Source organism: Cuculus canorus, chromosome 4, assembly GCF_017976375.1.
Source record: "Cuculus canorus isolate bCucCan1 chromosome 4, bCucCan1.pri, whole genome shotgun sequence".
In the NCBI taxonomy this organism is placed as follows: domain Eukaryota; kingdom Metazoa; phylum Chordata; class Aves; order Cuculiformes; family Cuculidae; genus Cuculus; species Cuculus canorus.
This window is the reverse complement of record NC_071404.1, coordinates 12,602,632-12,619,375: the sequence shown is the minus strand read 5'-3', so window position 1 is coordinate 12,619,375 and position 16,744 is coordinate 12,602,632. Positions and strand designations below refer to the sequence as shown.

The 16,744-nt window shown below is 40.3% G+C and overlaps 1 protein-coding gene across 13 annotated transcripts in view; it reads right to left on the bottom strand.

The window, feature by feature from the left end:
• Window positions 1-16,744, bottom strand: part of ABLIM2 (actin binding LIM protein family member 2) — a 156,265-nt gene that overhangs the window by 120,864 nt on the left and 18,657 nt on the right. Inside the window, exon 1 of one of the 13 annotated variants that reach the window (XM_054066428.1) lies at window positions 513-1,017. The exons of the other annotated variants lie outside the window; for them this stretch is intronic. Within the exon in view, the coding sequence (XP_053922403.1) occupies window positions 513-528 (16 nt within the window). The 5' untranslated portion in view covers window positions 529-1,017. Of the gene's footprint in view, window positions 1-512; window positions 1,018-16,744 lie in introns of those variants that run through there. 13 annotated transcript variants of the gene reach the window in all.

Genomic DNA, 16,744 nt, shown 5'->3' with positions numbered 1-16,744 from the left:
TCTGCTCAGTGTAAAATTCATGTCACATAAACAAGCACAAGCTAACCTCCTGCCCTCATTACTGTAATAAAACAGTTACCAAATCCAAAGGCAGTTAGTAAAAACCTCTCCTGAATTTTAGGAACATTACTGCAGCAATGTATGGGTTTAGCAAGATTATAATGAAAAAGATACAGCAACAGCTCTCCAATATGCCGGCATAAAGCAATAGGTTTTTTTCATTACAAGCTAATATAAAGTCAATTTAAATTAACTAAAATGAGGAAAGTTTTCAAATTCAGCTGTCAGCTAAGTATCAGCATCATTATAATTTCCAAATCATAATTCATATAATTAAAATAATACGAAGCATAATTTAAAAAGTAATGTTTATCCGTCTTCCTCCACTCAGCTGCATTTCCACATAAACACATTCTCATGACAGTACCAGTGATTTAGTTATCGCAGCTCTGCATGAAAAACAAGTAATTTCAGGTCTAAGTTCTCCAAAATGTGGAGTCATCACACTGTACCTGTATCCTCCGGCATTCCCACGTGAATTCCCTTCGAGAGGGGAAGTGCCACCAGAAGCACCGTTGCTGCGTGTCCCACCTGCGTTGGGGAGCTCTGTTGTCACGGTGGGGGAGCAGGAGCTGTGGCAGCGTGCTGTCACGGGGATGCTCCAACACCAATGTGCCCAGGGGTCAGATGACTCCTGCAGCACCCACGCACAGGCAGGAGGCGAGTCCAGCCCTGGAGAAGCCTAAATATTGTCACGTCCACAAGATGGGCCACTACTGGCAGGATTCCAGAGAGACCGGACGCAGGATATGCCAGCAATGGCCACGTTTGCACTGGGAGATGTCACCTTCCAGAGGCACTGCGGGATGGTGCTGGGCACTTCGGGAAAAAGGGATAGAGAAAGAAAAATTGCAAACTGCCTGGCCACAAAATTAAAAATAGGGGTTGAGGTAAGCGGGAAACCCCTCTAACCATCCTCCCCCAGCCCAGGCAGTTCTTGTGTCTCCCTGGTGCATGAGGGCACAGCACTGATATCAGAAGAAGATGCTGTAAGCATGTCTCTCTGAAAGGCTGTCAGCGAGAAACCTGGCTGCCAAAAATCTCTCCCCTGATTGCTCATATGGAGTTGGACTGCATTTCACTGGAATAACTGCGATGTGTTGATCTATTTAAAGCAATGCTTGCGTGCCCATTTATCATGTGAATGCCCCACGAGAATTAAAACCTGTAGCACTTACATGCTTTGGACTAAATTTATATGAAGGTAGTAATGTGGTTTGTGCACTGGAAAAGAGCCTGCTGGCTTGCAGAACAAACTGGCAAAACGTGGAGCAAATTGCAGGGACACGAGCAGGATCACACCTCCCTTTTACACAATGCAGATCATTTTTTTTCCCTGCAGGCTCCACAGAAGCCAAAACACTCTGCCCCACTCTGGCACTGACCACCCTTTATCCAGCCATTGCCTACTTGGTTACAAAGCATCAAAGAAACAACTTATTCTTTCTTTCAGCAAATAGAAATTAGTCAGGGGTGTAAATGTGAAAACAGGTCACCACAGCTTCTGATGCTGCTGAGGGAGGGCTGTGAAAGCAACACAGTTTTTGTAGCACTGCACACTAAGTTCACTTTGCTATGCAGGCTGAAGAATATTTTGCACTGAATCATATTAAACTCTGTTGAACCAATCCAGTCTGCATATATGTTGAAGCGTAAGTCTCTACCAATATCAAACATTTCACAGGAAGTTTAGTATCTACCAATTGCCATCCAAAATAAAACCTGGTTTTTTTACAAAGCTTGAAACACTGCTTTTTTTTTTCTTTGAGAAAGAATTGCTTATTGCTGTAGAACAAAGGGCAAGTTTTATAGCTCAGTGAAGCTCTTATGAATGTTTTTTAAGCTCTTACCAGCTCACTATGGGTGAATTGTTATAAACGCTATATAAACAGGGGGTGGAGGCTCTTCATTCTTTTTTTTTTTAAACAAAAATTATCAATGCTTCAAAAGCATCTACATATAATTATGATCCAGTTTGATAATATTTCATGATGAGAAGCCAGAAACAGCCGACAGTTTGTCTATCTTACAGAAATGCCCGTCAACTCAAGGAGAAATCAGGAATTCCCTCGAGTTTCAGAATGTTTCCCTTTGGTTTATTACCTACAGAAAACGTCTTTACATTTTGTAATGGATATGAAATAAAACATTGTTTGTCCAGTAATGACTACTGGAAACAGAATTAGCATTTCTCTAAGGACAGTCAAGGAGCTCTGACTTCTGAAATCCATATGATGGGTACACCCTTGTCCTGGGTCATGCCAGACATGGTCAATAACTTTAAATAGCTTCTGGCAGACATGGTCTGAGACCGAGAAAGCAGATCTGAAGATCCCAGGTTCTGCACATTGAATCAAAACAATGAGCTTATTTAATTTTTTTTAATTCTTATATATGTGCTATCTTGCAGCAACTGACTTTTGGCATTAAAACCTTATGGCACTATTTTATTTTACTCAATACTGTTCCGCTGTCTGTGTGAAGCCAGATCCATCCCCGGACTTTTTTGGATCATCATCAGCCACCCTGGCTGAGCTCTCCAGATATCTGCAGGATTTGGCCTACTTAGTTTTTCCCAGTGGCTACTTCAGCTTGGCAGAAATGCAGAAAGCACTTTGCTAAACAGCAGCGCTCTGAAGGAATGTAAATTAATAGGCAGGAAAAGTGAAAGCGCTTTCACTTTAACATAGCCTGCTCGCTCTTTCTCCTTTTCAAGGCTAAATGCTATGTAACTCACATTTTGATGCTATATGCTCATAATGCAGTCATATAGTCTACTAATTAGTTTTTACAACTTTAGACATAATCCTTGAGCCTTCCCTGTGGTCTCATGGCTTGCCTACAGCAAAGGAGAAATCTCACTTGGAGAATTCAAGAGTTTTGATGATGTTGATGTGAAACTCCACCACCAGTCACAGGCTTCACAGGCACAAAGCAGGAGACCATTCCACTTCATTAGTGTGATGGACTGACTAAGGCCGCGTGACAAGAGACAGCAGTGGCGGCAACCCAGGCGAGAGAGCCCAGACAGTACCTACTGACACTTCTGCAGCAAATGACCCAGAAAGCAGTATAGCTTTAACGTGGTATCTCAAATCAACACAAGCCAAACACCTGCAACTCCCCTGTTTTAGAGCTAATAACAGCACACTGCCCTTGTTATATAAAAGGATGTGGCCCTTGACTCCTCTTACAACTTCAAGTGAAGTTCTGGTAGCCCCAGCAACGCCCTTGCACATCCTCTGTTTTTGATTTCTTTCCACCAGGGGTACATTACTGAGGTCAATACCTTCAGTGACGGCTTTGCAAACATCAACCAGACAGCTCAGCAATGAATTTAGGCCACTCTCAAATGGATTTGTTGGCTGCAAATTATAGCCTATGGTACCATTGGTTGTAAATGGTATTTTTAAAAGATTTCAGATCTGTTCCTAACCCCTGGGTTTTTTTTCCGTGTAGTCACTTCTCTCTTCCCAGTAGAAGTTAATGCCAATAGTAACTGAAGGTGACAGTATACATTCTAACCCTGCTTCTGTTCTTACATGCTCACAGCAGCTCACGAGACCCATATTGAGCTTTTCCCACAGCCTGTCTTTGAAAATGTTTAGGAAAAAATAATAATTTTATTAAATGTGGAAAAATGTGGATGTTTTTCTTCACAATAAAATATTAAGTACTTTCTAATCCAGAAGTTTTTAAAAATCAGAGCTAAGCAACATCTGAGATTCAGGGACTTTGCTGTATACTACACGTATGTACCTGCGTCCACACAGCAATTCCCATATTGCTTGGGATCTGTGCATTGTTTTAAATTTTAGGTTGCCTAAATGTATGCAGTCAGGAGTTGGACTCAATGATCCTTGTGGATTCCTTCCAACTGAGGATCTTCTATGATTTCATGAATCTCTATCCAACTAACTGCATATATGACTGTTTAATAGCAAACAAAGACTACAGAGTTCAGTCTCAACACAGGTTAAGAAATTTACTTTTCATAAACAATCTGTAGTTCATGAATTTTACTTTGAAAATCCCAGAAAATACACAAAATCATCATATTTCACATATTTTTCTCAGTATGCTTTAAGATATATTTCCTCCTAAGTTGCAAAAACTGGCTTTAGTGTTGCTTCACATTCTTTTTGCCTTAAGAGTGGTTGTGATCCAGGTTAGTGTTTATTTAGATCTTCTATTGAGGATAATATGACCCTAAACAAACAAACACAAATGCAATAAAATTAAGTATATGTCTATATGTAATGATACAGATTTTGGCAATCACTTGGATGAAAATAAAATTAAGAAACAGATGTTTGTGTTCCAGTACCCAAAAGGGGCTACAAGAAAGCTGGTGAGGGACTGTTTGCAAAGGCTTGCAGTGATAAGACTAGGGGCAATGGGTATAAACTGGAGAGGGGCAGATTTAGACTAGACATAAGGACGAATTTCTTCACAATGAGTGTGGTGAGGCACTGGAATAGGTTTCCAAGGGAAATTGTGGCTGCCCCATCCTGAAGGTGTTCAAGGCCAGGTTGGATGGGACTTTGGGCAGCCTGATCTAGTGGGAGGTGTCCCTGCCCAAGGAATGAGGCTTGGAATTAGATCATCTTTAAGGATCCTTCCAACTCAAACCATTCTATGATTCTATGATTTAACTATCGTTGCTTATTAACTGAACTGATGTTTATTACTTACTGGTTGTGTTCAAAGTTGGCACTACTGCTGAAGCACTTGTGATCCAAATAAGAAGGACAAACCCATAGCAGAAGTGAAAATGAGCAGGAAAAGGGTAAGGGTTTAACAAGGTAACAGTTGGATAAACGATGTCTCTAAAACTAAACCCATGTCTTCCAACTTTCTGCCCAGCCTCTCGTGTCACTGGCATCCCTGCTGGCAATAGACTTGCATAGACACCATGCCCTCAGTGATTCTGACCCTACTGAGACTTGTCCTGCTCAGCAACAGCCTGAATTTAACTTATGGCTCTCAAACTCTTCCATCCTTAAGTCCACGCATGAGAAAACATTCCTTATCACCTGTACAGCAATGAGCTGTATACATGGTAATCTTTAATTGAGACACACATACAAGCAACTGAGGGAAAAATAACAATACGTGGGCTCTTTTAGAACAAGGCACTGAAGTATGAGACACTAAAAATACTGCATATTTATGAAGCTGTAAAATTCAAAATGTAAGATCAGAGCTGAGAATCGAATCTGAGCTCTGCTTAATGGAAAGCAGGCAGCTGCGCTTGCTCCAGAGGTAACTGGGTCATGAGTCCTCTCCTTGCTGCTATCTCTCAGAAATAAAGAGCACCCTTCAGCCCTGAAATTTGTGATGACAGCCCTTGTCTGCTGGCCAGCGAGTCAGATGAATGAAACCAGAACTTCTCCCACTCCCAGCCTTTTCCTCCTGGGGGAACCTCTCTACAGCAGACCTAGATCCAGACTGAGGGGTGCATTATCCCCTTTTATTTCCTCAACTTGAATAAAAGCATCATCTAGTATTCTTCAGAAACTTGTACACATGAAATAGCAAGCAGAAACCAAACATGAAGTCTGCCAGACCTTTAGCAGAGATTTTATAATGGGAAAAAGTGGTAAATAAAACCCAAAAAGGGTGCAATAAAATTCTTAGAGGACTAAAAATACTCAAAACAAACAACCCTGCCTCATAAGGAGGTGACAGAGCACCAGGCATGTCCAGAGAGTGATTTGGAAAGTGACATAAGTCGAATGGTAAAGGGATGTGGTCTGATTAGTGGCGAAGGGACAATGGCAGCCACAGCGATGGTACCGCACGTCACACACCTTCAGAAATTAACCTGCTGCACAGGGAATCTACTGACTTTATGAAAGCGAGAGGGATGGCCAGTGACAAATGGAATAGACATCAGATGAGAAAAGACCTGCTTAAGCAGAAGTTATAGGCTGATGCGTGCATTTAGCGCAGAAAATCTGTCATGTAAGGCAAGCAATTAACAAAATGTATTGGTTTTCAAAAGGTCCTACAAGGGACTTATCAGAGAAAGGACTTCAGAGTGAGAGTGGGAATTTAAGCTGTCTACTGAATACCTGGTGGTAAGTGAGGAAAGTGAACAGGATAATGGGATGTATTGCATTAAGGGAAGGAATCCTGGCTGCAACAGAAACAGCACTGTAACAAGAACTGCTGAGATAAAATACAGAATCTGAGCCAGGCATTTTATGGGAGGGAAATCAAAGAAGCAGAATAAGGCAATAGAAGTCGGTTGGTGTGGCTAAAAATTGTACATAGCAGGCGTAAACTTCGAAAAGCTCATTTCTATCCTTTAATACAGGAGAAATTAAACTGCAATATAAATTTGACATTTAGGAGATCGTGAATGGTGCAAGAGAGATAATGGACATTGCAAAGACCCCAAGATCATTTTTGCATATTTCTTCTGGGAATAAATTAATGCACAAAGCAGGTTTTTAAAGATGGATTTTTCCATGTGGGCTGATGTTACATGCACAAAAAAAGAGAAAGAAATCTCCAGATCTTAATTAATCATTGTTTTACACAGAAAATTATCCTTGTTGATTTTTAATCAATAGGAATTTTGAGAGCTGAAATGGAGAATAAACTGAAGTATCAGCTAAGTAATTAGACAGACTTAAAGGACCTTCATTGTTTCACTCTCTACTGGAAAGTTGCACAGACATTGCCAGAGTTCTGCAATCACAAGCTACCTACTGTGCAAGATTATGAAATTATAATGTGGGTTGGGTGTTATTTAGAAAAAAAACATTCAACCTGCTTTCTCATGTGCTTTAGTTAGAATTTCAGAATTTAAATTTGGAGGTGTCTTATAAAGAAAAATAAAAGAATACACACCACATCCCCCCCAAACACGAAAGATTTTATTTAAGGAAGATTCATGTACCTGAAGCACACGTTAAATCCAAAGCTACAAGGCTGAAAACTTCCTTTTCACATCTGCTCCTCGGCATGTCCAAAGGCAGAATGAGCTGATTTTTCACTTCTCATTTCCCAGCTGTCCACAGAGGACTGCAAGAAAGTGCCTTTATTTTCCTCCCCTTTTCCATACATAGCGGACAGTAAAGCAGTTTTAGGTGCCTGTTTGTAGCTTGTAACCTTTGTGAAAGGGTGGGGTACTGACTGCTTATACTCAGTATCACTCAGCAAATCTGAGGATCTTCTATTTGAAGAGTTATCTTCCATGTTTTCCAAGAAAACATGACTACAGAGAGCTTTAAAAGTTCTTGGCATATCTGCTGGAAGCTTTCCCTCCTGAGGTCAGGTTGCCTTTGCGAGGTCATGCAGCTCAGATCATCTCTGCTGCGTGGCACCACCAGGACAGGCACGCATGGCCAAACACACAAGCAGAAACCCCTCTTTGCAAAGAAAATTGTCTGTAATCTCCTGATGAGGGCAAACGGAAAAACAGATAAGGTTATTTTAACCCCGTTAGATGCAAAAGGGAACCGCAACTGCTAATTCCAACTCAAGGCTCAAGCATCTGCGAGTCCAATCCCGGCCTTTGCAGAGACAGCTCTGTTCAGGTTCACAAAGGCAAGGAAATGGGGGTCAGGGTCTGGACTGTGAATACCAAGTGTAAAGCCCTGAACAACAAAACTGTCCCAGAGGGCAGAGGGGATTTCAGACATATCCTCATCTTCAGCTCTGTGTCCTCTGCACACATGCCTGACTTCCAGCACTTTAATCCTTGCATTTAGCCCACAATGACCATGCCTGAAAACATTTTTCTGCCTGCTTTCCAAATCCCATTCTCTATAAAGGGATGTAGCTGCAAAGCAGCAGGTCAGATCCAATGCCAACTTAAATACATTCATTTTGGTTGATGATCACTGAGGGATTCATCAACTGCAGAGTGCTGATTTGAAAGTAAAAAGGAAAAAAAAGGAGTGATCATCAGAAATGTTATGCTGTTGATCTTCACCTTGTTCTTGGTGAAGCTCACCAGTAAAACTATTATTGATCTGGATGGAAGACTATTGATCAGCTGGAAGACGGCATTAATTTCTGATCTCAGTTCAGCCAAATTTTGATCTTAGCAATTTACTCATTGCTACCAGAAAGTTAACCTTAGGGAAACAGGGGAAAGGCTGACAATTCATTACCAGTAACATATGCAATTAAATGAAATGATGTCTCTGAGCTAACTTAAATAAAAAGAAACAAAGCAGAAAGGTTTGTGGTTGTTCTTTTCTGGGAGTATATCCAAACTAATAGATATTCCTTATTGCTCAGTTCCAGCATAAGTAGCTCTGAAATTTAAAGAATCAATTAAAAAACCCACTAGACTCTATTTATATTACTGCTCTTTAGCTCCCTGGCTGTCTGATAATCACTTCTAGCACCCTCACCGGTTACTCAAGCCATATTACTGCCAGTCCCCTCATCTTTAGGGAATTAAGCTATAGGGAGCCATGACCCTAGATCAGAAATTGGCATTTCAGAGCTACTTCCTTCCTCCAAGTCTGTAGCTCTGACCAGACTGCACCCCTGCTCAGCATCACTCTTCACATTGATATTTGCTCTATCTGTGTTGTTGAATGGAGGAGGGAAACAAGCACATTCCCTGGCTTGGGAAAGAGCAAATATTTGGAACTGAGGAAAAACAGTTTCGAACAAATTTCCATGGCTCATTTCTCTTTCCATTCCTTGATACAAATAGAATAACAATGCCTGCTTGTTATAGCAAGAGCAAAAAGCAAAAGCAAGATTAACTAATGTTAAAAAAAAAAAAGTTATTCATTTTTCTAGCCCAGCCTCAGTGATTCACCCCCAATCATTTATTAAATTATACTTTGCTAACTTTCCACTAATGCTATACAAAATGGTGTTTCGAAAAAGTTTACCAAACAATAATTTGAAGATTCTTTATGGCATATAAAAATGTCTTAAATAATTACATTACCATTTAAAACTGAACTCCTGTTTTTTTTTGTTTTGTTTAGGTTTTTTTTCCATTTGCAATTATACAGTTATTTGAAATATATATAGGTATTGATGCTATTGAAGTGCTGGTTCTAAAGTGACACTACTTTTAACAGGTGTAAATGAATTAACTTTGGTGAAGTCAGTCACAGTATGAGAATTTCTCCTTAGATTCGATTACACACATACAGATCTAATTGTGCTTCATCCCCATCAGACAGATCAGCACATTGCCTCTCTTTTCACATGCAGGCTACACAATTTCTGCAATCAATTATCTTTCAACACTATATTCTTAGGAGAAATGTGTTATATTCACACAAACATAATCCCAGAGCCTACATCCACTGTGCTACTTCTTGCAGAGTTCTGCAACTAACAGTTCTACTGCCAACAGATACATTTTTGGGCTATCTACACAACACATTTTTTGACAGAGTTTTGGGTTGCTTTATTTGCAACCTGCCACCTTATTAAGACAGAGAATGAGTTTTAAGTCAAATCATTTTGGTCTGAAGCATTATATTTACCTTCTGCAGCTAGAAGGGTAAGAAGCAACATCATCTGATGAAATTCTGTCTTATTTATAAAAGAAAGAGATCACACACCATTGCTCCCAGGTAATGTACAGAAATGCAATTAAGTGAAGGATGGATGAAAACACAATGTCAAATGCCATGTTAGACTCGCTCCCTTGATTTCAACAAGGTTGAAACAGACAAATTATGTTCATTGTACTGAGGGGATAACAGTGGGATAAGTGTGCTGGCGGGGGGGGATGCTGGAGCCTGCTAGTCCCCATCCAGCTTCTGTACTTAGGTTGCTTTTGCATGAAGATCTTAGTTTAGAGAAGGTGAGGGCACCCAACGGCCAAGGTCTGGTCCCAGTGCTACATCAGGGTGAGCTGCCACAGTCTTCACATTGCCTGTATTTACTTAGTCCAACTAACTGGAAAAGAAGGAAGCAGAGAAGGCTTAGGGGGGACCTCATCACAGTACTGGAGTATTTAAAGAGTGGCCACAAGGAGGACAGAGGGTCCTCCTAACAAGGACCACATGGAGAAGACGTGGGACAATGGGTAAAAGTTGCATTGGGAAAGGTTTCATCTTGACATAAGAGAGAAATTGCTCACAGTGAGAACAATCACTCCGTGTAAAAACCTCCCTGGGCATGTGGTGGAATCCCCATCAACAGGAGGTATTCAAGATGTGATTGGAAAGGATCCTAGATAATCTAATCTAAGTTTTCTTTCCCAGGAAAGGCTGGACCAGGTGATCTTTTGAGGTCCCTTCTCACCTGAGTTGTTCTATGATTCTATGTATAAATGCTGCCCTGCATGAAGAGAAGTGTGATTCAGAAGATCATTTCTGTTTGGGTGGAAACTGTAAAATATGGTTGGAGTAAAGCTTTTGAAGTCAATACAAAAGAAAGCAAAATAAACCATTTTCAGGTACTTTCTCAATCTAAACTGGTTTTTAGTTTCACTAGGACTGAACCTGGTAACTCCTCACATTCCATGTAAAAAAATTGAGCTAAAATTGCAGCCAAGGCCTGTTGAACAACAGCTACCTTTGCAAGAGCATTAGAAAAACCTTTCTCTCTGTCCCTGACATAGAAAAATCTAGTGAATCACAGTGAATCCCTGTGGCTGGCAGTCCTGCTGGGCAGATATGGGTCACTCCTCCTCCACTCAAGGGAAGGAAATAGGGAGCATCTGCATCTGGCTGCAAGCTGCTCCAATTGCCAATAATCCTACTGATTCAAGTCTTTAATAATAACCTACTAAGACTACAATCACGTGGGATGCTATTACTAAAACAATGATTATGTAGGATACTATTCCTTGACCTATATCCCACTGGAATGCGAGCTGGTCTGTTGGGCCATCACTGACGTGGCTGTCCTGGTTCACAGACTCAGCCTGTGACGCTGCCTACATGTTTTGCCGCATCCCCTTCTTGCTGTACACATGGCTTTGAGGCTGTATTCACAGCCTTTCATCCTTAACCACTTCATGCTCCCTTCCACTTCCCCAGAATCCCAGATCAGTTATATTATATATGTTTTTTGCTTGTGCATTGATGACTGCTGTTTGGCCAGGTGGCATTATGTAGAAGCAGGATGAAGTATGCCTAACCAAACCTGGGGAACCGTGGGATGTAGGAATGCCTCCAGTAGGAACGCAGCCAGTAGGAAGGCTGAGTGCCAGTCCCACGCCCCCACACATACCCACCAAACCCACACACAGTTTAAGAAGACAACAGGACAGACAGATTGGGGCCAGAGGACACTGCCCAGAAGCCAACTTACTTATAACCAGTGCTACTTATCCCTAATATCTCTCCATTTTCCCACAAATCCTCCCTCCTGACCCTCCTCGATGTCTCCTTTCCCCACCTTTGATCATTCTGCTGGACACCTCCCTTCTCCTCAGTACACAGTCAGTTTCTTCACACTTCCACCAGCCCTGGGGCTGCCTGTGGAGCTGGAGGAGGAGAGGCTCCCTTACTGTTTTGCAGGGCTGCAAAACATGGGAGCTCTTTTTATTTATCCCCACTGCAGACCATATACCAAAGGAGCATAAGGGCACAATCTGGCTCTGTTCTGCTCCCAAAGTATTACACAAAAATATTGGTTTTAATGAGAGAGAAGCCCAGCTTTACTTTAATGCGACACACAGAAAGAGCAAATGATCCGTGCTACCACAGCACATTTCCAGTGTTTATTTCTACAACAGAACACAAGCAAAGGCAGTTTGCTCCCCTATCCAATCGCTCATAAAGTAAATGATGACTCAGATAGTAAAAAACTCTTCCATGACATCCATTCCTCTCTAGCATTTAGAGTGACAGCGCTGCTTTCACTGAATTAAAAAAAGAAAAAAAAAAAAAGGACAAACCTGCTTTGTAATGAATGGTATCAACATTTGCTCTGGTATGACTCATTGTTCTGCACTGCTAAGCAGTATCAGTATCTGTACTTCAAAACCTTTTTGGTTTTAATAGTGCTTCTGTAGGGACAGGCCTGTATTTCAAATAGTAATTTTGCTTTTCTGGGTAGTCTCTTAAAACATGGATGTGAACATAGCACTAAGACAGCTACCCAAGATAAGCATAGTCTAATAAAGTTATTTTGACCAAGCTGGAAGTGAATATCAATTTCATATTCAAAACACGATATCCAACTCTGTGAAAAGACTGATGAGGTCCTCGGGGTATGAAAAATTGATAGGATGTGACTGAAATATCTCAACAATAGTGTTTCTTACATAAGAGCTAGAAAAAGGACAAAGTAAGGGCTAACATTTTAAATAAGCAGAGGACTAGGAGCAGTTCCACAATGCAATTCAATCCTTACATTTGTCATAATTTTAGCTACAACTAATTTAGCTATGCAAAATGAGACATCTTCTGGAAGTGCTTCTCTCTGCTGATTAACCAACTTGCTTACACAAGCCAGTGAGACATTAGGTGCCAAAAGCATAAATCTCTAAATTAGCCACCATGACTTGCAGAAACCCTTAATTTAACCTAGCTTCCAGACTCAGTCATTCTAACAACATTTTTCATACTGTCAATCACAAATCGGCGCCATCTCTTTAAGTTGCTCCATTAGTAATACCCTCCTGTATCCCTAAGCACTGAATATTCCAGCACTGTCTCAATTTTAGTCCCTCCTCTGACACTGAGATGAAAAGTTTGATCTGAATCTCAGTCTGGAAAATGGGAATGACATGCACTTCTGCCCCAAGCCATACAGCTTGATGACCCCCATCATGTCACAGTTCTACCATCTGACACCATGCTGACAACCCAAGGCAGACAGGTTTTAACACGATGCATTGTATCACTGATTTCATAATGACAATCCTTTTAGACAGTTTATATCTCCAAAGCACTGTCTATGATGAAGGCTAACATGGCATCTTTTTCAGCAGCAATTGTAATTGTCCAAGAAATATGTTTTCAGTTCTTCACTCTAAGAAAACATAAGCTTTATACAAATACAGAGATTGGATAAAACATTCAGTCTTCCTTGTTTTCTAGGGTGGGAGTCACCTCATCTAAATCAAGGCATCAAAAATTAAAAAAACAGTTAAAGTAGGTTCTCACTAAAATAAAAGAGACAGAAACTTCCCACCATGAAGTTCACCACCACCACTATGGGCTGGAACAGAAGGTCCTCTGGAAGTCCCTCCTTTCCACTCGAGGTTGGACTAGCTCAGGCCAAACACCTAATGCTGAGACACCTGAAGTCAGATGAGATAAATCCAAACCTGAGTGCATAGCTGCTCATTGTGTTTCCTGTGCTTGTTTAGAATTTTTTTTGGGACTGAGAGTTTCTTTATTTCCAATGCAAACCATGTCTGAATCTCCTAGGTATCACTGTCACTCAGCTGCCAGCTCTCCTCAGCCTCCTTATCAATGCTTTTTGTGATTCCAGCATGGGAGCCCTGTAAACACGTGAAAATCTTGTCCTTCATTAGGAAAAGAAAAACACAGCTCTCTAACCCCACCAAAATTATTCAAGAACTGTGTGCAGTCATTTTAAACAAATATTATGTTTGTTGGGAAGTCAGACTTTCTAACAACACCAGGGGTCTGGCAACACTTCAGCAGCAAGTATCAGTCCATTATTCCAGCAAGGCACTGTCCCTACCCATTTTCTTCCTTTTTCTGCTATTTTCCCCCTTCAAGTACCTCTACAAAATTATGAACTTTTAATTGTGAATTATCCCAATTAATAGCTATTTAGTCTTTTTCTTGGCTTTTCCTTTGCGGACATGAATCCATTAACAGCCTTTCATATTTTTGGATGCTCAAACTAGTAACGTCTACACCATTATGAACATCAATAAAGAATGAAAAATATTAGTGCATTATTTCAGCTGGATTGAAATCAACTGAAATACTTTCATTTATAGAGTCAAACACCCTCATAGATACTCGACTGGTTTAGTGTAACACCACAAACTTTTGGGAGGAAGGATCATAGTTGGTTTGTATGCCTACGTTATGCCAGCTTTTGTCTACTGAAATGCTACTGCCATTAGCAATGCAGGTTAAATGAAAAGAAAGTTAGAAATTCCCAAACAAAATCACCTAGCCAAATCCTTATGTATGAAACTACATGCAAATACATTTTATGCAACGCAACGACATTATTTATAAGGGTTTCAGCATTGCTCCTGGGCAGGAATTAACACTATGTGGCATTGTATAATAAATATGAAACATCTTTAATCTCCTAGCTTTAAAATTAGGCAATAGAAGAAGAAAATCTCTTTCTGAATAAGTATTCCATTGTTACAAACTCTTATTTCCAGACTATTACTAAACCAGTAACAACAATAGAAAACCTCTGCATATGAACACTTGGGAAACAGTGGCAAACGCGGGTACTGCCCTGAAGGTAAAGAATTACCAGGGGAAAGGCAAAACTCACCAGTTACTAGATCTCAACAGAAAGGGAAGAGTAACAGGTTCTCTGGAGTTGAGAAACAGCTGAGATGAGTGTTTCTGAATCAGGAGGCAGCCTCCTATCCTTTCACCCTGCTATTTGCAACAAAAATGGCTTTTATTTATGTTCTTCTCATAAGAAAAAGTAATTTTGCATTTGTTGTCAATTCTTCCTCCAAACCAAAATAATAAAAAGTGACCAAAATGCTGGCTAAAAAAAAAAAAAGGAGCAGTACTGTGTCATTCCATGATTACTACTGATTATCTAAAAATCTAATATTTTTTAATAAAATATTCGTTGGTCGAGATGGTGCCTTAGAGTTTTTCTGTACACAGTTATTATTATATTATCTTCATTAATAAATACACCACTCATACACTGTGAATTCAGTATGGCACTTAAGAAAGCAGCAGAATCCCTGCACCTCAAGCTCAAGAATATTTTCTGCTGTGCTTTACAATTTGCTTCTTTTAAGTCTCTATTTAACATTCTTTCCAATTGCAGGTCAAATCCGTCACCTAATTCATGCCATCAGCCCAACTACTGACAGACTGCTACCACCATTATACCTATATAGATGTAATTAACACTTATTTACAAACAGATTAGGCCAATTCCAGTTTCCAGTTCCACCTGGCTATCATTGAAGGGTAAATGGAAATTGCAGTAAATAATCTCTTGTCCTCCAGATAAGCAGCCTATGTGCCTGAGGCTATAGGAGTATAACAGCAGTCCCCCAAGGGCCCTCCAGCAAAGTGACACGTATTCCATTTCCATATTTGGTCTGTTAATTATCAGAAGGTGGGAAAATAAACTAATTACAATCAATCTGAAAGCTTTTCATTCAGTCTTTAGGTTCCCTTTCCAAACAGTGCGATTACATTTATGCCAAGGTAGAATTATAAGTAAGGTTTAATTATTTTGCCCTAAAATCACTGATCCAAAACCTTTGAAACACACTCAGACCTACTCAAAGGCTTTAATGCTTATATGCTAATCCTAAACTCTGGTATGTATCAACCCATTTATTAGATATATGATGAGGTATGGACATAATTAGGAAATGTTATAAAATAAATGTCGCTTTTTAAAACTTGGAATTGTTCTAATCATTAAAAAAAGCTCCTCCAATATCTTTTAAAATCATTTTACAGATATTTTTATTCTAATGAGATTCCCTCTCTCCTATCTTGGAATTCTTGCATTCACTTCACAAGAAAATAATGGTCCCAAAATTCAACTTTAAATCAAGACACTCTCTTAAAATTGGCCTAGTTTTATTAATGATACATTAAATTAAAAATTAGAAACTGGGTATTCTACTATACGGAAGATCTACAGAATATTGGGAATGTATTGTCTTTATTCTCAGGTCAGCTGTATAAGAGATTAGATCTCTTAATTATGTCACAGAATGGGAAATAGAAGCCTTGTCCTTTCAGCTGTTCAGTTTATGACCCACGGAATTAAACCTGAAAATTACAAAGCACATCTAAGCATCACACACACCCCCAAGACATGGTTATGATTTTAGGCTAAGTAACTCTCAGCTGGGATATCATTATGCTACAGAATAATTCAGTTTTCATTGAAATTGTGTGCGTATCTGTATTTTTCGGAAGTGCTGCGTGAGGGTCCCAGAAGCACTGCCAGGCTGTCCTGCTCTAGCTTTAAATATAATTTTAATCACGCCTTATTCAAGTTTAGCACACCCACAAGCTATATTTAGAACTGCAGAATAATTTAGGTTGGAAGGCACCTCTGGAGGTCAGCTAGTCCAGCCTCCTGCTCAGCACAGATCCCACTAGATCAGGTTGCACAGGGCCTTGTCCTGTCCAGATCTGAAAATCTCCAAGGATAGAAGGTCATTTCCCTGCACAACCTGCCCCAGTGCGTTACCAGCTTCTCAGGAATTTTGTTTCCCCTTATATCTAATCAGAACTTGCCATGTCACAAGCTATCACAGTTGACTCTTGTCCTTTCACCATGCACCTCTGAGAAGAGCTGGCTCTATCTTCTCTATCTTCTGACCAGTAGGGACATGAAGACAGTAATTATCTGCTGAACTGGGTCCAGAAGAGGGGACTGCAGCACTTCCCCTATGAGTACAGGTTGAAAGAGTTGGGACTGTTCAGCCCTTCAGTATTAAAGGGGGCCTCCAGGAAAGATGGGGAGGGACTCTTTATCAGGGACTATAGCGACAGGATGAGGGGCAATGGTTTTAAGCTGAAAGAGGGGAGATTCAGATTAGATATTAGGAAGAAATTCTATACTG